Source organism: Balearica regulorum, chromosome Z, assembly GCF_011004875.1.
Source record: "Balearica regulorum gibbericeps isolate bBalReg1 chromosome Z, bBalReg1.pri, whole genome shotgun sequence".
In the NCBI taxonomy this organism is placed as follows: domain Eukaryota; kingdom Metazoa; phylum Chordata; class Aves; order Gruiformes; family Gruidae; genus Balearica; species Balearica regulorum.
The window spans coordinates 72561249-72580903 of record NC_046220.1 but is presented as its reverse complement, the minus strand read 5'-3'; the positions used below and the strand labels follow the sequence as shown (position 1 = coordinate 72580903).

Sequence of the window (19655 nt, the reverse complement as noted above, 5' to 3'; positions counted from 1 at the left end):
GCAGGGGTTGCCAGTCAAGGGGCTGAGCAGGAAATAGGTACCAGAAACTCAGGAACATCTGACCAGATGTGGAGGCTCAGCCACCCCCCACTCCTGTGATGCTAGGCAAGGGGAGGAGAGGGGAAAGGCTAATAGTGCGTGGCAGAGTGCTTAGTCATTTTCCCAGGAACTGGCCTTGATGTGCTGCTCACTGTCTCCGAAACTGCTTATTTATCATGTTATTTATTGCTCGGGCCATATCAGATGCTTGACATGACCCTGGTGCTACTGCAGGATGAGCTCTTGCCTGCTGACAGAGCCATGCCCTTTGTGCACTGGTACCTGTGCAAACCAGCGATGAAGCCAGCAGTCCCAGGTGCTTGTGCCTCTCTTTGCAATTTCATCACCTTCCTAAAATTGCAGCTCTTAGCTTTCTTCCTAGTTTTCCACATTAATCCCAAAAGACAACCCCCTCCACTTTCTAGGGCTAAACACCCCCCTTGGTGGCAGCCTTGGATGGGCCAAGTCAGGCTTTGTGGTGGGCGCTGGCTGTTGGGCAGAGCTGCTGCCTGCCCCTCGCCCTGCCCAGGGCATCTCGCTGCTCTCCACCACTCCTCCATCTCCCTGGGGACCAGCCACTTGGGAGTCAGCAGTCAGGTTTACTCATGTCATCCTAAAGCAAAATAATGAAGGGGGAAAAAAAACCCCAAACAACCCAAACAACAAGGAAAAGAGACATCAAGGGCAACCGCAGCTGGATGAGACTTAGCAATGGTCCCTATGGTAGGCAAATTCTTGCTGCACTGGTGTGTCCTGGGTGGTCAAAGGTAAAGGACCAGAAGCTCTTTTCCATCCCAGTCCTCCCAGCCTGGCCTCCAGGCAGCGAAGAGATGAAGAAGAGGAGAGGGGGCTGCCAGGGTTGGGAAGTAGCCTGTTTCCCACTGGCACATTAGCCTGCCACAGGTGCCTGTTAAAAGTTTCTATTTTGTCACCCAGGCTTTGCTTTTGAGAAAATATTTTCTTTCTCTTGGGAAAGCAAAATAAGCCCGGTGGGAAAGGCATTGTTCCAGCTCTGCATGTGCCACTCCCTCCACAGCGGCATCACCCCTCAAGGGGCAAAGCTCCTCACTTTAAAGGACTAGACAAAATGCAGCTCTGGTTTACTCACGGAGACCAGCAGCCACATCCCATCAGCCAGTTGTGTCTTTTTATCAGCATTTTATTTCTTGGGGGGAGGGGTGTGTGTGTGTGTGTGTGCGCACACAGTGGGGTTTTCCCTTCTCCAAAGCAACACCTTGCTCTGATGTCCGAGTCAGGGCACCGCCTGCTCCAGTGAGCACATCCCTCTGTCCCTCCCTCCCACTCCATTTTTCCATCCGTTTGACTCACCGTGGGCACCCCTGGTCCCCTCGTTGGGCGATGATCTGTCCCCACCCCTGCACTTGGGCATGTCACACATGACTAACAGCCTGGCGCCGGCACCTGTGGTCGCCGCAGCTCTGCGAGGTCCCGGCTTTCCGCCCCCATGGACAGGACCCGACTCGTCTGAGAGTGCCCTCTTCCCAAACCCCCTGCAACAGAGACTGCCTGGCCGTGCTGCGCCCGCCCGCCCTTATTTCTCTCGAATATCCGTTCAGAGCATTTTTCTTTGTTTATTGTGGACAGGACAAAGACGGCGTTGTTCCTCTCCCCCCGCTATTTCTTTTTTAAGCTTCCCTCAGTCTTCCTTTCTAGGGAAACAACAGTTCCGGTTCTTTCAATACCCATCCCTACAGGTTGCATTTTCCAGCACCATATGTTACTGTGACGTATGGGGACAGCGTGGAAGAAATGGAACTGCTGAGCACAAACACCCCATGTTCAGGCTCACAAACCAGCTGCTTGCCAAATTTTTTTTTGTTTGTTTTGCCAACGCTTAAATAGTTTCTAGTGGCAATAGTGGCAGCATATGTGGTCACTTTTCGTGAACACAGTGGAATTTCCCTCAATTTTCCTGTCTTTTGAAGACACCGGAGGGGCAATATTTAATATTTTCTTTACAATTTCCCTTGCATCCATTTTTTTCCTCACTACAGCTTTTAATTTTGGTGTCAGCAAAGAAGAATTCAAAAATGAAATCACCAATTTATCATCATGTTTAGGCAGTTTTCATTTGAACTGATTGCTCTTACTAAAACACAGATTATTTTTTAAAGAACAAATGCCTCTCCCCAGCCTCATCCTGATGGTGAAAAATCCATACACTCCGCCATTACCCAATCTTTGAAGTCAGTTGCTGTGATTTTGTAGCACAACTTATTTTCTTTCTTTGAACAGCCACGATGCTATGTGAAACTCAGTCTCTGTGACTACTTCCATTGTACAAGTGCCTGTACTTATAGTTCCCACATACCTCATAAATGCACCCAAAATTAAAAGCTCCAGCTCACAGCTGGCTTAGGGTATTTCACCTACAGTGTCTGTGCTTTGCAAATACGATATGGCAGGATATTGTCAGCAACTGATTTCTGCTTTGACTTCATGAATAGACACACCACCCCCTCCCCCCCCCCCCCCCCCCCCCCGATTTTCCCTGGGGGTGAATCAGCACAGGCATGGGGCTGCACACCCATGCACCCCACCAGCACAGCCTGTATGTGGGCAGGGAATGTGGTGGGGCCATTCGCCACGGCTGGGCATCCTATGCCAGGGCAGAGACGGCGGTGTCCATGGAGGGGTGAGACCCACCTCGCCTCTCCCAGGGCCAGAGCTCTCAGCTGCTCTTGCACATTCGCTCTGCAGCAAAGAGCACAGCGAAGGCTAACTGTTCTGCACCCACTGTGGACGTAACACAGCCCCGTCCCTGCAAAGAAACCCACTACTTTCATGTTCCTCTGGTGCTGCCGTGGCATGAGTACCTCTGTACCAACGGATGGGGAGCCCCAGCTGTCCCTGAGCTGTGTTAAATACAAAACCCAACAGGGTTAGTCTGGTTTTGCCGAGATTTGAGCAAGCTATATCTGAACAACATGCAATATCTTCAAAATATAGTGCAAAACCATCATACTTTTACTTCTTTTAGACCTGAAGCCCAGATGGTGGAATAAGACCTGTCTTGATCTCATCCCTGTTGTTCCTCCGCTGGCCAAAGCAGTTACAGGACTCGGGAGTGCAGCTGTGGGATTTCACCTTTGGAACAATCAAAGCGTCTCATGTCCACAGCTCTATGCATTTGAGTCTTTTCAGAGCAGTACTCTTCAGTCCTGCTTAAAGGACTTCGTACCCTTGATCCTGCACCTCCCCAGCACTCAGTGGAGATCACACGTCCTGCCTAGTTGCTGTCATACTGACAAACTGCACCAATCTGCTATTGCAAGACAAGGAATTGTCTCTCTGACTTTTGAGACTGCCTCCAAAGAGACAGAGAGGGCACAGTGTCACCGTGCAGTGATTGCTTCACGTGACGTGCTGTGATGTGGCACACTGCTAAGCCCATGTGACACTCCGTAGTTCAGGTGCTGTGGTTAGATGAGCCACAAAATTCCTTGGCTGTCGCTAGGACAAGAAGTGAGTGCTGTGACATAACTGGCCTCAAACATAAGGTCCATGTTACAGCCACCATAGAAGCTGATTATCTCCATTCCACTAAAACACACTGAGAAAGTGTCCTGCATCACCCAAACCATCCCCACAAGGTGCAGCCTGCACCCCTTCTTCCTGCCGCAACATCCTTCATCCTGGAATAGGGATGTCCACCACACCTGTCCACCATGGAGAGCCACCAGCCGCTCATCTCTGCAAGCCCTCAGCCCAAGCCTGCAGGGAAATCACATCTCAAAACCCCAGCTGTGTTAGAGCCGTAAGCCGAGGACACTGGTAAGTCAGCTGGCCGCCTTCCTATCATCGCATCGCATGGCAGGAAAAGGGCCTCAGCAAACCTTGTCTGTACGCACGACGGCATGCTGTGCTTAGGAGAAGCTGCTCAGGGAATATCTGTGTTACTACCCGCTCTGCCGATCAAGAAGCCAAGGCTGTGCTTGCCAGATCCTGTGGTTATTTACTCTGGCACAAAATTAAAATAACTCTGTTTGTACTGGAGCACGAGCAGAATTTAACTCTTACTTAAAAATAAACATGCAAGCAAGGAATATGAAAACATATAAGAGTGTAAGAAAATATATTTATTAAATTCCATGGCAATACTATGGTAAAATTGTTAAATACATGCGTATTTTTAGACACCCAAGCAATACAACAGGAGTTACAACAGCCAAGCAAACTAGGTTTAAAACATATGCAAAGTTGGTATCTTAGTGTTAGGTTAGGCTTAAAAGTCATCCGCCACAGTGGAATATTATTCCCCATGATCCCAAGCTTCCTTTATCAAGCATGCATTTGTTTAACTGCTTAGCTAATACATTTTCATGTTGATACAGTTTGTTGAGTCAGTATTTTACTTGGTATGCTACAACTTCATTAAAGTGCCTTGTGATGATTTTGCTCAACTTGTGAAAGAAATATTTTTTTCAATAGCAGATTTGGAAGCTGGAAAACTTCAGTATCACTCAGTAACAGAAATACATTAAATAACTGATTAGGTTTAGTGTGTTAGGTAGACTATTTTTTCAGCTTGATTTATTGATTTTATTCTCAATTTCTATAGATGACTATTTCAAATTGGCAATCAATATTTTCACTAGTATTAAACAAAAGTCCATTAAAATCTTTGTAAAAACAGAACATAAAAACATGTCTAAACAAACTATTTAGGCTGTAAAACATATGGTATAAAAAGAGCTAAAAAAAACATTGAACCTGTTCACAGTATATATTTTAAAAGTTACAGCATTATAGTACAACATGTGTTTTTTTTTCAGGTGATCTGTATGACTCCAGCAGCTCCGCTGTTTTCTGTGCCACAACAGGATCAAAGTTCAAATTACTGTTACCTTTGAGTAAGATTTCATACACGAGTCGATTCAGTTATCTTCTTTTTTTTGCTATATCCCCTGCTTTACAAACTTTTCTGACATGCTATGAAGCATAAAGTGTTGATCATCCTAAGCCACTCTTGAACCACATTAAGGAAACCAACAAAGTGATGTTCAAGGATTCCCTTTTTTGTTGTATTACTAAAAAGCGTGAAGCCTTGGCTGTTCCTATTTTACTTTGCCCTGCTTAAGCTATTTCTTTTTTTGAGTTTTCCTCAGCCCAAATAATGAAAATGAGAACATTTCAATTTTTGCTTTGTCCCTGGGTAAGTTTCACTCACTACATTTTTCACAACATGAGACCAAATGAGTTGCAATGGTATAGAACCTTCTTGTGGAAGTCGTACATACACTTCCACTGGAGCCTGCTTTCATGTTACAACAGTCGAAGTGCAGATTTGGGATCGTCCAAAAACCTACCTAGAGATTCTGTTAGGTATCACATTAAAAAATAAGGATGTCATCTGCTCTGCTGCACCACAAAGTCACCCGGGGAGCTCTGGCATAAGGAGAGGGTGAGGCTGGAGAGGGATTAACCCCATCCTCTCACGCAGCAGCACCATGCCATTAGATGAGCTCACCTGCAAAGGGATGCTGAGCCCCTGCCTCTGACATACAAAAGTTCTCTGGAGACTTTTTTGTTGAAAAAGCAGAAGGAATTAATAGACATTTTTTGTGGGGGAAAAAGTATTGTCATGCACCCTCGGACAACTTGTAGAGTTACAGAAACCCCTGCCAGTATCGTCTGAGGTTTGTTTGCATAACATGCAAAAAGGAAACAAACACTGGCTATCTTAGAAACACTGGGGAAAATCCAGAGTTATATAAATGGGGGAGGAGAGGAAAGAAAATTGTTAGGGAAGAAACTGTTTTCCAGCTTCTAAGGAGATACTTAAAAATTTAAGACAGGCCTAAGCATGAGGAAATTAGTTTTTAAACACTCCAACATTTCTGAATCTGGGGCATTTGGGGTCTGGATCTGTGTTTCCAGGCTTGCTAAGGAAAAGGCAAAGAAAAAGCCAATGACAAATCTTGCAAACTGCCAACAGCATCTCTGAGCATCAGCCACACAGGGCACTGCTTAATGCACAGCAGCACAAATGCAGTGTAGGGAGGAGTGCAGCTGTTTCCTCCAGATGAAACTGCATCTGAGAAGGCATATATTCAAGTACAGGGCTCCGAAAAAATCACTTTGGGAATTACAAGCCAACTTTCTCTGCAATATGCACCTAGGCACATAATGATGTTAGCACATATGTGTATAAGGGGTTAAGACTTTTCTTAGTGTTAAAAATACTAATGCCATTTGCACTGAAGTCTTCACGAAAGTCTGTGGCGGAACAGAAGATGCTATTTACGTAGGAAGCTCTTGATAGATTTATGGTACACGGAGCCTTGTTAGCAATCTGATTCTTTAAATGTTACATTTTTTCTATGTATTTCAAATTCTTTTACTATATTTCTATCTACTTGTAGGTATACAAATATTCTATTTACAAAACAGTTTTTATCTAAAAATAGAGCACACGATTTCTCATTGCCTTTTCAGAGTGATGTCTAAACACCTTCTCACTCCAATGCATCCAATTGCCTTCATTTTTGCTACTATTCATGTTCAACTGAGTGTCCTAGAGGACAAGATCACAGGAAACACCACAGCCCTAAGCTTTACCCAGCTGAACATATCAAAAAAAAACCCCAAAAGCGGCTTGAACGTGACTCTTCAGAGCAGCCTAAAACTCAAGGTCATCAGGAGCTTGCTGCTGCTGTGTTCCCAGCAGAGGAAAGCTCTGGTCCCCCACGTAAATCAAAGATGAAGAAACACGGCACATTTGCCGATTGTGCCGTGATGGATAAAACGGCTACCGGTTCCCTTTGGAAATGGTTTATCCATGAAAGCAGCAACTACAGGTAATATAGACAGCTACCACAGCAAATGTCAGTCATTGGGTCCTAAGTCTGCCTATGCAGCCACTGCATAGCAGGGAGGTAATTCACTGCCTGCCTGTAATATTAGCTTACTATTTTGTTGATATATTAATTAGTAGTTCTGTGAGGTATATCACATGCAGATCTACCATTTCAAAATTTAACACACAAAACCAAGATCCCATATCCCCCTGCATGTCAGAACAACAAAAATAATTAATGTGTCAAATAGGAGAGTGCACGATGTTACATCAAACATGACTGATGTTCCACATATACAGTGAACAGTACAAAAACCCATTACAAACCCCAAATTGTCACATATGACAGGCATGGCTCAAAAATAAAAAGCAGCAGCACCGATGATTTGCTTCAGAAAGAAATTGCTTGGCATTAACACCCTACATTTCTCAACACTGATCCAACTGGAGGACTGAAGTACTGAGTTAGGAGAAACAGGGTTTTGGACACAATCCCTTCTGGTCATATCCCTTCTGGAAGTTGTTTTGTTAAAAAGCTGAACTTTCTATTCTTCTAGAAAAAAAGCAAAAAGCCAAAAGAACTAACAAAATAGATGTTCAATAAAGGACTAAGATCTTTCAGAAAATGATGGCTATGAAATGCAGTACTTTAAGTTTCCTAAGACGTTTTTCAGAAACAATTTGACTGAAGAGGCTCACCAGGAAGCCTGAAGGCACCAGTACAAGGAGTCCGATCCCCTCTGAAGCCCAAAGTTTTAGTCTTACAATTGTTATCAATGTAGTTAGAGGCTAAACAGCACAGTGCTTTGAAAGTGAATTTGGCATGAAGACATTCCTAAAGACGCTTTACTGGTTTAACTTGGCACTTGGGCTCAGAAAGCAAGTCCGTTCCCTGACAGTCCTTGTCACTCATTCTTACTGCTCCATGCACCTAGAGGGGTCTTCACATGATCAATAAAGTAACACACAATCTCTCACTACCTATCTGGTATTTGGATTTGCTGTTGAAGATTTAAGATAGGCATTTGAAAGGTGTCCTCACTAGCAGTACTGAATAGGCTCAAAGGAAACCACTGAGGTGAAGCAGGGGAGTTTTCAAGTGCTGGAATGAAAACTGCTTACTGGTTCATAACCATTAAGCAACAGTAAATGATGCTACATACACTGCACAAGCCTGTGTCTCTCCCCATTTGCCCCGCTCTTCTGCTACTGATACAAGATGATGTGTACTCCTTTCCCCCTACTTAATCACTAAGAAATGAAGCAATTTAAAATGCTGTTGCCTTTACTGAATAGGAAGAACAGCACAAAGTAAAACCTGAGTATGTGATGCTTGTGTTTAAGTGATTCACCACAGGAGCACTGCGAAGGCTGTTAGGCTGCTCCCTGCGACTTCTCTGCAGCTGCCCTGGCTTCCAGTCTGCCAAACTAAAAATTGCTAGTAATCTCAAACTTCAGTTTGGTTTTGTTACTTGCAGTACACAGCCATATGAAAGCACAGTTATTCTTTATGATCAGCTGTTCCGCTACAGACGTTTTTTTTTGTTCGGATCACCACACAATACTAATTGCTTCTCTGCATTGAGAAACTGCTCCATAAAAAACCCAAACCACTACCCATACACTCTGTCCATGAAATCTTCTGCTTTCAATTAAAAGCATATGGCAGCACAATCTAAAAGTGATCTTAGGAGATAAACACATTAAGCCAAATCTCCACTAGCGAAATCAGCTCTAAAAGACATTGTGAGAAAGAGTTGATACTATCAGGATTTAGCCACCTCCCAGCTAGCAAGCACAAAGGGCAGAACTGCTTCCTTTTATATATTAGTGTTCTGAATAACAGGCAGTAATAGAGTAGGCATTAAACTTTCTCTTGTGGTGATGTCTGGTGACAGATGGACACCAGCTCTTTGCACTGTCTGTCTTTTCACTCATAGCTCTGCTAATTCCAAGATTCAACCTCAAAAGCAGAATCGTATCTGCACTTTCTGTTCTTCCAGACACACTTTGCACTTTCTCAGGTCTGCAGACGGATCTATTTTTACTGCCTTCACGGTTCACTCTTCCAGGAGACACACACAGGTAGTTGTTACTGATGATGATTTGCATGCTGTTTAGTGTTTTGCCTTTTTGTCAGTTTTGAAATCCCTCTGTATTTTCATTCTATGGAGATGGCAGAGAAATACCAACATCTGAAATTGCACCATCTGTTGCTGCGATTAGGTTTAACCTAATGTTTGGTTTTATTTTGATGACCAGATCATGTGGTTTGGAGACCAAATGCCTGTCAAGCTAGCTGCCCTCCTGGTCGGCTCTCACACCTTTACAACTAGCAGCTTAGCCAATTCAGCCTCCTTATCTGTTTTGGGATCTTGTATAGAAAAACACTTCCCCATCTTATTTACTCAAACACCCACAAAGTAGCTAAGGAAATTGAAATCTAAAAAAAAAAAAAGATTAGGACTTTATGGACACCCTTTTTGATGAAGCTCTTTAACATTTGACCTCTCACCACTGTGTTTTGCAGTAAGGAACAGGTAAGGTAGAAAGTACTTTCTCCTGTAAGCTAGTGAAATTCATGCGTGCCACAGTCTGAAGTTTAAACAGTGAAGTGTTACAATTGCAGCTGCCTAGAGATGCGTATGTGAAAACAAACATTTTCAAAGATGATTGCTCTGAACACTCCTTTAAGCACACAAATGTACATCATTTAAGCTTTCTTTGCATCACATGTCTGGTAGAGGAGAGGTAGAATTAGCGGCACTAAAACCTCCTTGGATTCCTCCCTGCAGTAGCAAAATCCCACCTTGTACTCCCAGATACGATTTGTAGAGAAAGTCCTGCTGAGTAGGCACTGGAGAACACCCAGGCAGCAAGTGGCAAAGCTAATACAATACAGACCATCCAAAGAGCAATTTGTTCTCAAGGAGCTAGTACTACTACCTCTAATTTTGTGTGCCAAACTGCTTGGGCAGCTAATGTTAGTAGACAGAGATTTCCCATGGCTTACATTACTGTATAGTGCAAAGACTGCTGAACACTGCGGGTGAATGGAGTATTGTACCACTTTGAAGCAGGACATCTGGAGCTGAAGCTATGAAATACAAAATGCATTAGTGCAATACCTTAGGAAAGATTTAACTCCTTAAACAAAGGATAGAAAAAATATAGAGCATTCTAAGTTAAAAAAAAAAAAATTAACTTTATGCAGTTCTTGTTGAGGTTTAAATCAGTGTTACACTTTTTTTCCCCAAGTTTGTACCCCTGAGTCAAACATTGAATAAACATTGTACAGTAGGTACAGAAACTAGTGTCTAGTTAAAAAGCAACAGATTTGAATGGCCATTGCTTCAGAAGTGTTAAACAGTGACAATACCCTTCCGTATGGGAGAAGAAAAAAGAAATAGCACTCTCATTTGTTCTTAGTTTATAACTAGCTAAAAGAACTCAAGAGTTTCCAACCACATTGTTTCCACGTGTTAAGCTGAGGTTTGTGATAAACGAAACCTTCAGTAAGGCAACCTGTTGGGGCTGCATCATTTGCGTATGCACAGTTGAGAACAACTACAACAAAGCAAAGCAATCTTCCCAAGTCATACGTTGCATGAGACCATATTAATCTTGGAGCACTATGTGAAGGTAGGCAGAGTTCTTTGACTATGATTATCAGGAGCTCTAAACTCAATACCTCTTATATCCAATATATTCTACTAGAGTAATAACTAAATTGCTATACTTAGGCCTCTTGGCCTCTATTAAAATGGAACATTAACACTTTCGCTAACTTAAACATGGTAACATTCAGCTCACTAGAACCTCTGCTGACTGTCTCCAAGAATAATTCATGCCTTTTGCAGTTTTCTTCTTCCTTTCTTGACAACGTCAGGAATAAGAGCTTATTTAGAAGGCAGCTTCAGGTGTGATGAGGACTGGCTGTTAATCATTTGGTTTGTTCTGAAAAAAGTGTGTAAAGGACCACCCTATGTTACTAGGTTTGGGAGAGTCTTCATCATCTTTTGGGGGAAGCAGAAACTGTCGAGAATTAATGGAGCATGGGCTCCCAAAAGATCCATTTTCATTGTTGCTTTCAACTGATCCAGGGGAGTCTGGAGTGTCCACATTCCAGGCATTTGTGTTTGCTTGAGGTCTGTAACCTGCGGTTTTATCTAATTCTTCTTCTGCAGGTGAGTGACTCTCTATTTTCAGAGCACTGACAGGCAGCTGCATTTGTGGCTTATAGCCTGCTGTAGTCACTAAGTCTATTTCTGGCTCTTCCTCTGATTTAATTTGAGGCTGATACATTGACTGGATGTCAATGTAAACCACCTGAGATGATCCCACAGGTTCATCCATAGGGGGATTTGAGATTTCCTCTTCAATGATAGGAGGGCAGTAGGACACAACCACATGGTTCTCCGTTTCTGAGTCAGAGCCATCTTCAGGCACCGTGGTGTCTGCTGCTGGGGACATCATCTCTGTGTCTTCAATCTTGGGAGCTGCAGACCGTGTTTCCACCACTTCAACACTATTTGGGGTGCATGGGTTCATTTCCAGTGTTTTAAGGGTCTTATTTCCCTGCAGTGAGAAAAAGGAGAAGGGGGAAAGACTAAGCCAAAAGACCTGGAAAACCTGAAAGCAACAACTTGCTCAAGTTAAACCAGTATGTTGGCTTGTGGCTTGCACTCATCCCATTGCCATTAGTACAATATAAAAAAAAAGTTTTAATTCTCATTTTCTGGCTCATCACATATTAATGTTAATGTCAAAAGTATTTTAGCCAACTTAAAGAGACTCCAGATCTTGCAGTAAGCGTTTGAGAACTCTTTCCCCAAATGTCAGCTTTGTATAACCCATTCCAGAAAGTTGTTTAAATGTTATGCCAGTTCCAGCTACTATGTCTACCAGGAGGCTGGGGATACAGCATGTACACTTTTCTATGCTTTCTGCTTCTCCTAATGCTATGACAAAGATGGGTATGTTACTCCCACATTGTTATCATGTACTGACACCTCTTTTCAGTGCGGGAGGAGAGAAATGCAGTCCTTTCCTAGTTCAAACACTGCAAGTAACTACATGAACAAGAAAACTCTAGATAGCACTTGACAAAAGTTACTGAGTAACTTGTCCTGTTCCTCCTGCCACAGCTTTTTCTATAACCGTAGCAGAAGGCTCAAATTTTGCAAAAGAATTCTTTACTTGCAATACCTGTCAGAAGTTTAAAATACTAGATTTAAGATGAGGGTTACCTCACAGATGTTCTTCTGAAACTGCAGTGCCTTACTGTTCTCAGGATTCGGGATCTCTGGATAAAATGTTTCTTTAATCCTTTAAAGAGGAAAGAACAAACTTTTAAAAGTTACCAAGCCCTGAAACAGATTGGGAATACATAAAAGGAGTCAGGATGTGTCCATTTAATTCAAAATACTGAAGACATTTGGCCCAAAGATTTAGCGTCTTACACTTTCACTGCGTATTTAATGGAAAAAACAGCAAACCTTTTTTTTTTTTTTTTTAAACTGGGGAACTTGATATGCCATGTTTACGAAAAGTCGAAGATGGGATGTCTACCTGAGTGTTTGTGAACGGCTCACAAATTACAGTATGTCGCCAGCTCATTTCCATTCGGGAACTATTTATAAACGGTGCTCAGTGGGAAACAGGCTCCTGCAAAACTTTTTTGCATTCCTCACTCTGACCTCTCTCCAACTCAATTTCTCCCTCACCTTCTACAATGTGTTTTTACCACCCATCTTTGGGCTCACTGACATCTTTGGGTACTTGAAGAAAACAAAGAGTAACTAAAATCATGGAAAATTCTAGCACTGAAGCAAACACATCCAGGAAAGGATCAGAACTGAATGCAGGCATTTACCATTCCCTCTTTCGGTAGCAGAAGATGCTGGCCACCACTCCAAGCAGCACAACCACTGCCACAGGGATGAGAATTGCAATGATTAATCCTACAGCTGGGGGACAAAGAAAGAAAAGACAGTAAATATGTATCTCCAAAGTTACCAGCAAGCTTTATGCCTTTTCTAACATTCCCCCAGATTAGAGACCATTTCATTAAACTCATCTAACAGTGGTCTGCAAACAGTGACCAATACCATACACTTCTCCTTTGCTGGAAGGGCAAAAGTCCATCCATAAACAGAGCTGAGTCAGTGATAACTACAGGAATCAGCAGATACTTCTCTCCAATTGCTTAATTGCGAAAGGCTTCATGTGCAACACAAGACTGATTGCCACTGCAATTCTGTTCTCAGTAAGCACTGGAATTGCACTTACATGTTCCTTGAGCTGGCTAAATCTCTGATAATGGCTCTTATAGGCCAACAACTTACTACACAAACCACACTGCCTTTTATATGGGTTACAATGCTTCTAATCCCCAGGGTTTAGCTCCAATACATTCCCACTGCCTTCCTCCATTGACGTTAAGTGCCTCAAGTTGGATTTTTCATGTATTTTAGTTGCATCCTAGTGTTTAGTCTTTTATATAAAATACTTTTTTTCCCCCTCATTCTCCAAAGTCAATCTCTTTTTTTCTAACTGTCTTTCTGGGTTTGTTTCTGTCAGGGGATCGATAAAACTGAATTCAAAGCAGAGAGGCATCTGTTTATAATTCTGAAACTGGTAAATATTTCCACAATGTCTTTCTTCCCACCATGTATTAGCAGATATTCATCATGGGAAACCTGACAAAAACAACTAGCTGCTTCAGAAGACTAAGTTCAGACTCCACTATATTTAGTAATAGTTTAGAAGTTATTTTTCTTGCATACATTACCATGAACTTCAGGGTAGCTGTAATAAGAAGAGATCTTTTCCTCACCCTGAACTCTGCCATTCTTGGTATTTAAAAATAGCCAACTAAATAACAACCAATTAAATAAATTAAAAATCAGACTGTATGCCCAAACTACCTAAAAGGACCAGGAAAAAAAAAAAACAAAACACAAAACTCAGTTTTACACTTTGTACAGTCCCTGTGCTGAAGACTATTAACGAACAGGGTTATTCAACTTACAGTCTTCCTTTGTCACCACATAGAGGCTGTTTGGAGGGCTCAACCCACCAGCAGTGTAGGCTTGTAGGTCCAGTTGGTAACTTGTTTTGCCTTGAAGATCAAGTATTTTCAAAGTCTTCTTTGTTAAGTCAGTGATATTCTTAACTTTAAGTTCTGGATTCCCTGTTCGTTTGGAAAGCATTAAGAAAAGCGTAACTTTGATAGAAAGGATTCACAAAGACAGCCTCAGCTTTAGCAAGACTTTCCTGAGGTCAGCATATGAAACCTGAAGAACAGTCTGTGTAAAGAAAAACTGAAATAAAGACTCTTAGCAATGCTGCTTGCTGACACAGCACCAAACAGCACAGGAGTGTATTGTTGCTGCAGATTGGCTTCAGTTTCTTACACTCCTGCTTGTCCTCTTACATTAATGTGAGTCAGGCTTCAGTTCTGTACAGAGATGTCCTTACAAGATGGGTACTGGAAGAATATACCCAAGTAAATATAGCCATGTCACCTCCCCCATGTCTCATCTACCCAGGGTATCTGTACACAGGGCAGTGTGTCACATTGCCACTTAGTCACTGCACAGCTTTATGGCCTCAGTGAGCCAGGGTATTCTCCGACTTTTGCCTTATATTAAAAAACAACTGTGCTAACCATACAAGGAGTTTATTATTTCAAAGGCCTTTGTCACATATCAGGGGCCAATTATTCCACTGAGTAATGCAACTGACTTATGATTAAAGCATCTTTTTCTAAAGTTTAATTAAATTATTTAAAAAAAAAAAAAGCTTAAGTAAGGAAGTTGCAATCTGTAGATTTCATTTACCTGATTCCGAAAGCCTAGGCTTTAAAGCATTTTTTTCACCTTTCGCAAAGGAAAGACGATATCCCTCTATAAACCCCTGACAATCTTCAATAGGAATGTCTTCCCATTTTACCAATATAGAATCTGAAGAAGTTTCTTCTACAGTAAAATTTGGTGCACGCTTTGGAGCTGTAGGGAGAATTACAAAGGAAAAAAATAGTAAGAAACCATGTTATCATTAAATGCTGAATCCACGTGTTTCATCAGTTTTATGTCAGGGCTAGCATTTTCAACTTTTTCCTGAATACTTCACCCTCACTGTCAAGAACACATGAAAAGACTTTGCAGGAGACACTACAAAAATACAAGTATGTCAGTCTCACTGTTATTAGTTAATTAATTAATTATCTACTATCAGAAGCTGAAAGAAAAATCTCTCCTTGGACAGCCTTCTTAAAGACCTATACATGTAAAAACCCTTCTTCCTGCAACAAACCCCAAAAGATTGCATAAACTTTCAGAGCATACAAATTACTTAGCTTTCAAAGGCTTTAATTCTGTGACTTCATAGCTTGTCTTTAAACTAAACAAACTCCACATTCCTATCATGGAAATCTCTCTCAGCTTAGAAGAACTACTCTTATCAGGCATCACAAGTCCTTATTCCAATACCTGTACCCCACTGAAAGTGTTACTGCAGATATTGTGTAAGGTCATGTGCATCAGGACCTAGTCTTGACATTTGGCATTGATCTACCAGTGCTGAACTCATGTTTAAGAATGCATCTGTTTTTGTCTTGATGGTTATCTGTCCAAAGGCAAATGTGAAGTTTTAGAATGAATCTATGCTCTTGTGCAAAGTCAATACATTTCTCAGTTCCTAGTAAGTTTCTTCTGTACGTTTGATGCATTTTTAGTCTCCCAAAGTCTTTATCCTTTCACCTTGAAAGCTTCCAATCTGTTGAGAACACATATGGAAAAACCTTCTGGGAAATGTTAAGGATTTTTATAGACATACAAATGGCTGAAATTTGAGTTTCTGGTAAAATTGTCTTTACCTCACCTTCAACCTTAGCAATGGAATAAACAATGGCATTTCCAAGGGTTCAGATTATGTCAGCAGCTCAGTTTTCCAAGCATATTATTTTAGCAGAAAAAACATTAAACTTCAAAGTGAAATGGGTGCTGCAGTTACAATACAATACAGTTGTGATGTTAAAGGGTAAAGCCATGTTCAGATACCCGGGAACAGAAAGCATTCAGACACTAATGCGTCTCCAGGCAAGCAAAGCTCAGCCCTGAATCAAACCACAGTTACCCAGACAAGGTTGGTATGGGAGGGGTTATTGCATACTGGGAACTAGAAGTGGCCGGAGAAATTTATTACTATTATATACAGAGAACAAGCAGAAGTCAGTAGTAATGTATGGAGATTCTGGTCTCAATCTTCTTCTGCCAACAATGAGCTAAAACCAGACACAGTCTAAATTCACTTTGTAAAGATCCTGAATGATAAAGTGCACTTACGCAGCTCTTTCATATACCCAGTTATGTTTTTCAATAACTGATATCCACTGGTTTTGCAGCCATACAGTGAAAAGTTGTATCTCACACCAGGTCTAAAGAGAGCTGCAAGAGAAAATCACTGTAAGAATATTTCACTTACGAAGAGTGATGCTTTTAGCTTTCACATGATGCAGACTTACATAAATATGTATTAAAAAATTACAAAGTCTTAGACCACAGTGTTAGGTATAAATACTATCCCTACTTGTAAATCCTATAAAAGCTATGCCATCAGATGCGGTTTAGAAGCAGAAAGCAAATCTAGCTCCTGCAGAAATTTTGGTTCTAAACAAGCAGGATTCAAAACAAGCTACTCAAATTGCACAAATTGCTCTTTCCATGGGGAAACACAAACTGAAGTTACCAGAAACAATTCCCTTCCTTTCCTCCCACAGCAGTCATGTAGATCCTGCCTCCTCCTCAGAAATACAAATGCATTTTGAAATACCCAGGCTTATTACAGCAACAGTACAAAGGAAATTCAGAGAACCCTCAAAAGTGATAGTGAAGCAGTTTAGCAATAAACTCCAGGCCTGAACTGACTCTACAAAACACAGTCATCAAATTTTCGCTTCATGTGTCTTTGGTGGAGGCATAGGTATTTGATACTACAACATGTAAATAATTTACCACTTCCTGGGATTTTCTCAAGTCAGCGGTGCACACTATTTTCAAGATCTTTTCTAAACAAGATGCCACTGTGAAACCCTACAGAAATCAAGTAGGTTTTGCAAGAGTTCAGGTCCAGCCTGAGAGGTTCTCCTAGCACAGAGGTGAATTTGCCAGCTTGAGCCCAGCCCTAGCAGCTGGGTAACTCCCACAACATGCTGCAAGAAGCATCCCTGGGAAGAGCTCAGGACTACAGCAGTGCATCGTTATACAGACATAGTATTGTCTGCTTAGAAAAAGCAAGCCAGCACAAACGAAAACAACATGGACACAGTGTTGTAATTACAGGCAGGAAAACATATTGCTCCCCCTCCCAGGTCCCACTCCCCCCAACTTTCCCGTGTACACAGCTCCAAGTTGTTTCCTCTGATGGGGACTTTGTATACTAAACTCTTCTAAAAAGCAAATATATATCCCTTTAGACAGCAGAGAAAAATCCTACATCTTTCTTGGGTCCTCTCTTTCCTCTTCTGCTTCTACTGGTCCCATCACAGCTGAGTTTCATTTCCCTGATCTGCCCACCAGCATCTAGAGACCTGGAATGTGCCCTGTTCCAGGAAATTTCAGTTGCTGACAGCAAGCCAACACATGGAGGTCACACTTAAAAAAAATCTGCCTCATGTAAAAACAATGGATTAGTCTTCCCCCATCCTGAGCAGCACTGTTTATGTTTAGAATCCAAATAAAGCCCCAAACTCTAGATTAACCATTATGCATTAGGCTGAGTTAGGAAGTTGTTGGGTGTAGCTAGAAGAGGTAATTTCAAAACAGTTAATAAACATAGGATGATAACAGTTAAGTCAAGACAGATATTTGGATTTGGCAAGGCTGTGTGAGAAATTAAAATAAACACAGTACCAAGAAGGGGTTCTTTTATATACACAAGCACACAGCAATGCAACAATCTTCAACCTATAGCATTGGTGCTGCTCTCATTCCACTCACTGCTCAGGCTCTCAACCAGAAAGACCCACAAAAAATTGTTCCTGACTTACCAGACTTTATCACTGCATCTGTTGTATTTAAAGGAAATTTCTGCCAGTCCACGCTACAGGGTTCAGACCCAGATGAATGACACCATTTTACTATGTAGCCACAGGTTATGTTGGGGTAAGAATTCCAAGAAATATAAATTCCATTCCCCATTGCCACGGCCCGATCTGTTTTGACATTGTCTGCAACAAAGACGACACAAAAATCCATCAGAGAGCAGACACTTATCTGTAGTCCAAGCTGGAAGAAAGCCCTCCAGCCACAGCACAAAGGTTTTATAAACTGCAGTCATTTCTAAGAACGAGAGGCGTGCTCCTGGTACAGTGAAATTCGAAGCGGTGCACTCAGCTATGCTTTCTGAAGTGCTGGAAACCAGACATAGCCTGCAGCAAATCCTTCAGCCAGCCTTAAGTATGATGATGATAAGTGCTGCAGCTCAGGACTGGCTTAAAAAGCACTTTTTCAAGGTAAGGATTTACAACAGATGTCAGGTTCAAATCTGACTTGACACCAATTTGGCAGGGGCCTCCAGCTATAAATTCCTGCTGTCATTTCATCGAAGAGTTTGTTTTGTGTTTCTTTCATGGTGTCTTGCTGTCACTCGCCCGACCACAGACAACCATTTTTCACCAAGAATCAGCAGCAAAAGTCAAGTCCCTGGTGAACTTTATGGAGGCTCCAGTATACCAAGGGTAAATTAAAAACAAACAAAAAAAGCTTTGCCTTAGGTCTATTTTTCTTGTTTCTGATTATCAAAGGATTAGCTGCCCTTGAAGTGATCAGATCTGGGAATGACTTCTGATTCCTGCAGCCTCCCTCCACGACTGTCCATCAGATGGGACCCCGCCGAGATAAGGGATGTTTTCCAAAGGCCACTGCAACAGTGGTGGCCCCACAACAGATCTGCAAAAACAATCTCAGGGTTTCAGTTTTTCCTTTTTGAGTGTTCTCATTTATGCTCCCCATTGAGTCTATTATTTCATGTTATTAAAGCCATAAACTATGGAAGGCTGAAGGGCAAGGGCAGTTTTTAAGAACTAGTGCTGTGAACACTTTACTCTCGCAGACATGCTGTGAATGTCGAAGACTGTCTATTTCTAGATAATCTTAACATGCAGCTGAGTGTACAATCCTTCTCTAGCTTGCTCGTGGCAAAAAAGACACACATAATTAAAAAAAGCAAGTCAACTCCAGAAGTCTTTTCCCTAAAAAACTACTATGCATCCAGTGAAACTACACTTCTATGATGCTGGAAGACAGTGTATTTCTAATTAGGCTGCTTTAATTTTCCTATTTATGGGAAAGACGTTTTACTGACAGTGAGCACATACTCTCTAAAAAATGCTTAAATACACCACACTCAATTTTATTTCCTGAGCCAGATGAGTAGAAATTCACCCAGGGCAGTACTGCTCATTTTGGTGTATTTATAGCTGCAACCTAGACTAGCAGAAATAACTACTAGCACTACAGCACACTGTGGTAGGGGAGCCTGTAACAAACAGATTATATGCCCCCACTCTCTATAGAGCACTTTTCAGAGACAGTGACAAACTAATTAAGGCAGAGTACCCTTTGTTTGTGTTTTCAGTTTTCACAAAACCTCAGCAGATCTCAAGCTTCAGAGCCACTACTCTCCTACAGACATTAAAAGCACTTACAGACTGTACACAGGAAGCAGCCAGAAAAGATGTTTGGGCAGAAATGTCATCCAGTTCAGGGAATGAGTCATCTTTCATGACTCC

The 19655-nt window shown here is 41.9% G+C and overlaps 1 protein-coding gene across 7 annotated transcripts in view; it reads right to left on the bottom strand.

Annotated features, from left to right (window-relative positions):
* Positions 1-5099: 5099 nt before the first annotated feature.
* Positions 5100-19655, bottom strand: part of LOC104634817 (leukemia inhibitory factor receptor) — a 90144-nt gene continuing 75588 nt past the window's right edge. For all 7 annotated transcript variants that reach the window (XM_075739900.1, XM_075739898.1, XM_075739901.1 and 4 more), the window contains 7 exons: positions 17913-18092; positions 16210-16311; positions 14704-14871; positions 13893-14054; positions 12735-12828; positions 12109-12187; positions 5100-11437 (listed from right to left, as the gene is read on the bottom strand). In XM_075739900.1, the coding sequence (XP_075596015.1) occupies positions 10799-11437; positions 12109-12187; positions 12735-12828; positions 13893-14054; positions 14704-14871; positions 16210-16311; positions 17913-18092 (1424 nt within the window). In that variant the 3' untranslated portion in view covers positions 5100-10798. The remainder of the gene's footprint in view (positions 11438-12108; positions 12188-12734; positions 12829-13892; positions 14055-14703; positions 14872-16209; positions 16312-17912; positions 18093-19655) is intronic.